The sequence below is a fragment of the Triticum urartu genome, chromosome 5A, assembly GCF_056163025.1.
Source record: "Triticum urartu cultivar PI428250 chromosome 5A, HENAU_Tu73, whole genome shotgun sequence".
Classification (NCBI taxonomy): Eukaryota; Viridiplantae; Streptophyta; class Magnoliopsida; order Poales; family Poaceae; genus Triticum; species Triticum urartu.
The window spans coordinates 309,490,587-309,498,426 of NC_141877.1; the positions used below are offsets into that span (position 1 = coordinate 309,490,587).

General features: G+C 53.9%; 1 protein-coding gene across 1 annotated transcript; it reads left to right on the top strand.

The window, feature by feature from the left end:
• The first annotated feature begins 1,178 nt into the window (after positions 1-1,178).
• On the top strand, positions 1,179-5,783 carry LOC147971184 (uncharacterized). The gene has a single exon (XM_087525945.1). It carries the CDS (start codon positions 3,990-3,992, stop codon positions 4,944-4,946), a length of 957 nt encoding a protein of 318 aa, XP_087382071.1. The 5' UTR covers positions 1,179-3,989; the 3' UTR covers positions 4,947-5,783.
• Positions 5,784-7,840: the final 2,057 nt, after the last annotated feature.

Below are 7,840 nucleotides of genomic sequence, written 5' to 3' on the forward strand. Positions count from 1 at the left end.
AACCCGGCCAGAAACGCGCCAGAAAGAGTGGAGGTACCAATAAAAACCACTCAACTACCTATTCCTAAAAAGAGGGGGAATAGTACGGCCTATGACCCGGAGCATGCTTCTAGCAAGCAGCAAAGGAAATCGAGGAGAAAAACCTCGGAGTCAGTAAATGTAGGTCAACTCAACGTTGACAAACACCTGATGGGTAGTATACACCCAGTAGAAGGGCAACCTCCACAACCCAGTTCCAGTGTGCACAAACTGACTGGGACATCGGAACACCCAGACTCGATCGTATTGGGAAATCACGAAGAGTCACTAGGGGTGCAGGAAATTTCCATCAACTATGTTGATTCTGGAGAATCATTTGACCATAAGACTACGACTGTCGACATATATTTTGCTGAAAAGATTGCAGATACCCTTCTCACTGATCATGATTCAAGGTCTATCGTTGAGTATCAAAAGCGCTCCGACTGGCCTAAATGGAAGGATGCAATCCAAGCAGAAATTGCCTCGCTTAACAAAAGAAAGGTATTCACTGAAGCAATACTTACACCTCCCAGTGTTTTCCCTGTGGGATTCAAATAGGTTTTTCTCCGAAAACGGAATGAGAACAATGAGGTGGTGAGATATAAAACAAGGCTCGTAGCACAAGGTTTCATGCAGAAACCCGACATTGATTTCACTGAAACATATTCTCCAGTAATGAATGCAACCACTTTCCAATATCTTATATCTTTGGCAGTGCAAAATCGTCTATCTATGCAGTTGATGGACGCCGTGACCGCATATTTTTACGGGTCACTAGATTCGGACATATATATGAAGGTTCGTGATGGAATCTCTGTCCCGAATAAAAATGCAAAACGCAACATGTATTGTGTAAAGCTGAATAAGTCACTATATGGCTTAAGGCAGTCGGGACGGATGTGGTACAACCGACTCAGTGAGTTCCTTCTTCGGAAAGGTTACTCCAATAGTACTGATTGCCCATGTGTTTTCATCAAGAATGTTAAGATTAATTACAAATGTAATTGGGAAAATCTCCCCTTGCCTAACCGTCGTGCGGTTGCCTCCCGCACAGACGCATCTGGTCTGGAACCAATATCTTGTCCGAACCGTCGTATCCCTCCAGACCATATAAATGGCATCCTGTAACCATCGATAAGATCAATCAATCACTTAGATTCAAAACACGTTATCAGCACGCTCGTAACCGAGAGCACCAGGCCTCAAAACTTGCCGCACGACCGCGCATCGTGCCCTCGTCGCCGGCCGCCCGCGCCGTGGCCGTTCCGGGCCGCGTAGGTGCTGCGCCCCGCCCGAGCCAGGCCATGGCCGGCTCCGCCCGGCCATGCCGCGCGTCGCGCCATCGCCTTATGGCCGCGCCGGCCGCCCCGCGCCTCGGCCGCCCCGCCCCCCGCGCCCGGCCGCCCGGCTGCGCGCCCTCCTGCCCGTGGTCGCTGCCTGGCCGCGCCGCGCTCCCGCGCTCTGTCGCGCCCTCGCGCGCACCTGTCCCGCCAACAAGGGCTAGAGCACTCTCGCGGAGAGGCTTTACGGCCGCACCATGGCCGCCATCGACCGCCGTGCCGGGACTTGAGCACCGGCCAGCCAGATGAGGTCGTCATAATCGACGACGACGACGAGGCCACGGCGCTGCCGTCTCCAACCCCTGCGGTTGTTGAAGCCGAAGCCAGCGATGTGGTTGTCGACGCGGACACTGTCAGGCCGTCGCGCCTGCCACTCCTCCGCCTTTGCCTCGCACGGGCGCTCGCCGTTGCCTCATGGCTCTCGGCGTCACGCTTCCCAGCCCGCCGGACGCCTCGCCATCAAGCAGCCGGGGCCGCCGTGCCGGCTCATGGAGCCCGGCCGCGCTGGGACTGACAAACGGCGTCGCGCCCGAGACGCAGCTCCCTGGCGGATCCTCGGATGAGGACGAGCGCGACGGGAACACATCTCATCGCCGGTGAACGCTGCTCCGGCGGCATGCGTGGAGGTGGTGCCGGCCATGGGCTCTCCGGCTCTCCGCCTTTTTGAGTACCAGGAAGATTGGGGATTTATTCTCTAGTCTGTCTCCTTATCTGTTCGGCGGTGGACCAGGAAATCAAGGCACTACCGAACGTGGCCATGTGCGCTCTGCCTTACGTGGCCAGGCCATGTACATGCTGCAGGGAATCACCAGTAGCCCGTGTATTTGTTTATTGTCTACTAGTTGCTTGATCGTTTCACTGGTACTAATACTAGTTCACTTATTAGCAACAGTGGTTCTAGCAGTGATCTATTCCTATTTTAGACTAAATTCTTTAGAATATGTTTTCCGCGATTGAGATTAAGTTTTCTCGCACAACAATATAAATTTGCAATTGAGAATTATTATTTTCTCGCAAAACAATCTCATTGCGATTGAGATCAATTTTCTCTCGCAAATTATTAATTCACCTCGCTGAATTATCTTGCAACTTGATACAAGATTGTCGGGGGTTTGGTGCGACATATGCCAATGGATGGCTTATCATGGTGGGGCGAGTAGAACGTCACCGGTGCCTGGAAACGGGATGAGGCGAAGACATGCACGCCGGCGAATCTTACCCAGCTTCAGGGCTCTCCGGGGAGATAATACCCCTACTGCTGCTCTGCGGGGTCTCCGCATGATCACTATGGCCAAGTGTTTACACGGTTGCTCCTTGAGCTGTTTCTGGTGGTAGAAGAGGGCGAGGCTAGCTCTCTCCTTCTATCTTGTGTGGTCTAGAACTACTGGGATCCCACCCCCTTGCATGGGTGTCCTGGGGGTTTATATAGGCCTACCCCCCAGGGGTACAATGGTAACTTGACTGGGCGCGGGCCTCGCCGTCAGTGCCTCCGACCTCCGACTTCTCCGCCGACTGCTGGGGCCCGCCGACTGGTCTGGACGGAGCCGACAGGCCGCGTCCGCCGCAGGCGGGTCTTGCCGGCCGCTGATTACTGTAGCCGTGCTTCTGATGACGCGGGCTTGGTCATGGGTTCGTGGCAATAGCCCCGCCGCCTGGCGGGCGATCACTATGGCCACTCCCCATCTCATCTTGATTAATGGCGTGTGGGCCCCGGGGAGGGCTCGGCCGACTCCCCCGGGCCGACTCCCGACGGGTCCGACTGGCGGTTCTCCCGCCGTCTCCCGAGGTCTTGCTGACTGGTGGACCCTGCTGCCTCCAGGCCGTACAGACAAGCCATCGTGGGAGCAGGACTTGGTACTGTGGTGCTGATGTCAGGGCCGGCCGGGCAACAGTGCCACGCCGCACGGAGATCTTCCCGGGTATGGCGTGCTGTGGCCATGCCTGCCCTTGGTAAGGGGCGGGGAGTGGGCTTCACTGTAGCCACGCCCCTGCCCCGTCCCCTTCGATGAGGTCATGGGTTTGCTGGAGTCGCCGGCCGACTCCCCAAAGCCAGCTTCTCTGGAAGTTGTCCCTGGAACTCGGCCGTGAGCGGGCAATCGGCCACCCTGCCGTCGACTCCTCAGGAGACGGCTCTTCGCCCTGGGGTCTTGAGGGGCGCAGCCTGCCCCGATGTCCTGAAAGGTTATGGGACTCGGCTTGGCCTACCCGTGGCCCATTACTCCGACAGTAGTCCCCGAAGCTGGTGAGGCGCCACGGACGATCGGCCGAGAAGCCTCAGCAGTTTCTCTTTCCGGGTGCTCAACACATAGTCTTGATTGACTTCTGCCGGGCCGTCTAGAAGGAGTCGGACTTACTCAACTCGGACTTCACTCAATTTCGACTTGCTCGGTATTTCGAACGTCGCGGCGGGATTTTAAGTGGCGTGCTAGCTAAGCCTCCAGGCTGCCGCCCGTTCTTGGCCTGTCATGCGAGGGCACGTGGCTAGGCCGTCCTGCCAGCCCACGCGTGCGATGGGACAGGCCCACAGGCAGGGCCCGCCACTACCGCGCCTCGGCGCCTGAGTGGATCCGCTGCGGCCCCGGTGGACGGTTTGGATTCCCGTGGAGTTACTGCGCGCAGTAACTTTACATGGATCATGGGGGTCGGGGGGTTGTGGGCGCAGTAAATCCCCACGTCCGCCCCCTCGGCTTTGCAGCCCATAAGGCTATAAGTAGGGGGAAGAGGGGGGCACACGCGCCCCTCCTTCCCACTACTCCTTGCTCTCTTCCTCCTTGCCGCTCCTCGCACTCCTCCTTCCTCTACTCTTCTTCGCTCCGCCGCACGCCCAAGCTCCGGCGAACGCTGCGGCGACAGCTCGCGATGAGTTCTTCCTCCGCTGCTGCGCCTCCCCCAGTGCGTTCCGGCACCTGGGACGGTTCCGAGGTTCATGAAGACCACATCGAGTTCCTTCGCCGGACCCGTCGGCTTCCCGGCGAGGATCGCGTGCAGGTGCGTCTTGCGCCGGAGGGGGAGATATCCCCCGCCCCACAGGAGGGCGAGCGGGTCATCTTCCGCTCGCACTGCCTGCGCGGGCTGGGGCTGCCGGCGAGCAGCTTTTTCCGGTCTTTCTTGGAGTTCTACGGCCTCCAGCCGCACCATCTCACCCCCAACACAGTGGTGCTGCTGTCCGCCTTCGTGGCCTTGTGCGAAGGCTTCCTCGGAGTCCTCCCCACCCTCGAGCTCTGGGGGGAGTTCTTCTTCTCCAAGCTCGGCACCCAGGCCGCGGGCGTGCCGGCTCAATGCGGCGCCTTCATCGCCGTGCGAAGGTCAGGAGCCGACAACCCCTTCCCCTCCATCTCGCTGATAAAGTCGGTGAAGATGTGGCAGAGATCCTACTTCTACGTCAGGAACGTCGCCACGAGGGGTGACTGGGTCAATCTGCCGGCTTTCGAAGCCGGCCCGCCGGCTGGGAGACTGCCCAACTGGTCGTACCGGGCCAGGTCGCTGACGCCTGCGGGAGCCGGCGCCATCACGCGACTCCGAGTGCTGACGCGGTCGGAGGGTCTGACTGGTCCGGACCTGCTGGCTGCCTTCGTCTTGCGCTGAGTTCTCCCACTCTAAGGCCACCCTCACATGATAAGCCAGATGAGTGGGCGCCGCGACCCGAGTCGGATGTGCACCAAGGACATGCCTCACGAAGAGGTGGCCCTTATGGTGAACTACCTCTCGGACAACAGGCTCCCGGAGGACTGGCGATTCGGCAAAGAGCCGTACTCCCGCGCCAACCCCCCGCCAGTGGTGAGTCGCCTTTCTTTTCTTACTTTAGATTGTCTTCTTCTTGCCGAGTTTTGTTTTGACGAGTCGGCTTTGGTTAGAATCCCCTTCTTCATTCACCAGCCGGCACCTCGGGGCCGGCCCGTGAGTTCGTCGCCGACCGGGCGGAGAGCGACATCGATGATCCCGACCTGGGGGCGACGGCTCTGGAAGGCGACGCCGAGGAAGGAGGAGGGACAGCAGGCGACTTCAGGTCTTCGGCTACCTTCGCCGACTGGCCTAAAGACAACGCCGAGGGAGAAGTCGCCCCTCACCATCGGCCAGGAGCCAGCCAGCCTGGCGCGGGCTCTTCTGCCGCGCCGGGCGTTCCAGGCGGCGGGAAGAAGCGCAGGGCCATGCTGGCCTTGTTCGGCAGTCGACCGAAGAAGCCCAAGGGCTCGGCTGCGGCGAACCGGCGGGACGAGGCAGCCGCAAAGGCCATCCGCTTCCGTAAGGAAGTGAAGAAGCCGCCGTTGGTCTCCGCGTAAGTATTCTGTCTTCAAAGTTTTATTCTTTCTTCGTGATTTGTCTAAGTCTCTGCTTGCCCCTCTTTCTTCAGGGCTCCCCTCTCTCTTGAGCGGGTCGCCGCCGCCTCCGTCATGGGGTCAGCGGAGACGTCCGCCACCACTCGGCGGATTGACCCCGCTGCTGACCTCCGGGAGGCGACGGAGCGGAATGCGCAGGAGAGGCGCAACAAAGAAGAGGCCCTCCGCCTGGAGAAGGTGGAGGCCGACAGGGCGGAGGCCTCCGCTAAGAAAAAACTAGCGGAGGCCGAAGCCGCCACCGCGGCGAAGCAGCAGGCTCACTTAAACATCAAGTTTGCAGCCTCATTATTATTCACTACATCAGTAGTGTTTTTCTGTTGAGTACTGAGATGTATTCCAGATCTTAAGTTGACGTAATACATTTCCATGTTTATCACATGTTGAGATTAATTACGTCCATTTGCAATAGAGATTTTTAATCTCTTGCAAAGATAAATTGAGTACCTCTGCAGTACTATTTCTTCGTTGAGTATGATGTATTTCGGAATATATCAATGATGTATTTATTTCCATGTTAAACCCATGTCGAGATTAATACGTCTATTTGCAATTGAAATTTTCAATTTCTTGCAAATACAGATGCAACAATCAAAGTGATTTCGTCAAATTGATGCTTGGGATCACAAGGTAGTCATATGGATCTACTGCCTACGCAGATTATTGATGACTACTGATAAAGCATACATTTTATCGTTTTCGACATCATGATTGCTTTACAAAGTGCTCTCCCACACATTTTACTAAGTCATGACATAAGGCACTACGAGTGAGTATCTACTGATTTCATCAGATTATACTCCCTAGTGCTATGAGATCTACTTCATTTTGAAGATTATCTTCAAGATGTCATACTTGGCAATTTGAGATTCACACTAATGGTTTCAAGATAACTTCTTGAAATACCCATTGATTTTGCCAAGTTCATTACAACATCAACCATGATGGTCCTCAATTTACCGACCATAAATTGATTATCTCTGGTTCACCCATAGCGGTAACATATGCCTATAGAATTTGAGGCATTCACCCTCAATGGCCACCACTGCCTATCTGGGCCATGGACATCATGATCGCTCTTGTGTCTCATGGGATAATTTGTGCAATCCAGGAATCACTTCTGGTTAGCATCACACTGCTAACAGAAAAATGTTGTCTTATACATTATAAGGCATTAGATTCAGATCTCAGCATCTGATTATTCTGTATCAGCAATTCCTGGGATACAATGAACTCAAGGGCAAAGGTTTGAATCTCACTTCAACCTTCAACCCGACATCACCAGTGATGACGGGATCCTATGGGCATGGAGAATGTGATGGTTGAATATGCCTCAACCGACATGTTTGGAGACTATGAATAGTCTTTCAATCTCCTGAGTGGTCAATATTATTACTACCCATTTATGATGTTGTAACAACAACATATTGTTGTCATCATATATTGTATATCATAATATATTGTATCAGCACTTTGGTACAAATACATTTGTATGTATTCTATATATCTGACAGTGATTTTCATATTGAGAATCTTCATGTCTGTATATAGATTTCTACGGGAGTCAATCTGATGAAAAATGATGTGCCTTGTGGACATATGAACCACAAACTCTATACTTAGGGAAGTCCAATGTTTCCACTCTCATTGAGAGAAAGGGGATGTTTTAAAATCGCTATACGCGATGAGGTATTTGTTGGCTCAACTCGAGTCATATTTACTATCCCTGTGGGTACTCGAGTAACATCGGGATGCTTTATTGCTTCCCAGGTTTAACACGTACCCTACTAAACTATGGAGGTATCCATCAAAATAGTTTCCATAGCGAAACTTATGATGACAACAAAGAGAAATAACTTCTCTTTACCATATGCAACGGATATGGCAAGCACATTCTCTATGTATCATCCGGGTTGTACTACACATACTACAAAACCCGTAGCACATGTTGCGTGTGAGATAGCTTTCCAGAGTGTCTTTTGCATGACAAACTTGGCATTCTAGCTTTGGTCATCATTGACATTGGGTTGAAATCGAAACTATCAGCAATTCCAATGGTTTATGATTATTATGATGCTAAATTCTAATAATATTTGGATTTTGTGTGCACTACATGTGACACAGGGAGGCAAATTTTAAGGCTCG

Bases quoted from the DNA above. Each gene is read 5' to 3' on its own strand.
- LOC147971184 (XM_087525945.1), top strand. From the start codon at position 3,990: ATGGATCATGGGGGTCGGGGGGTTGTGGGCGCAGTAAATCCCCACGTC.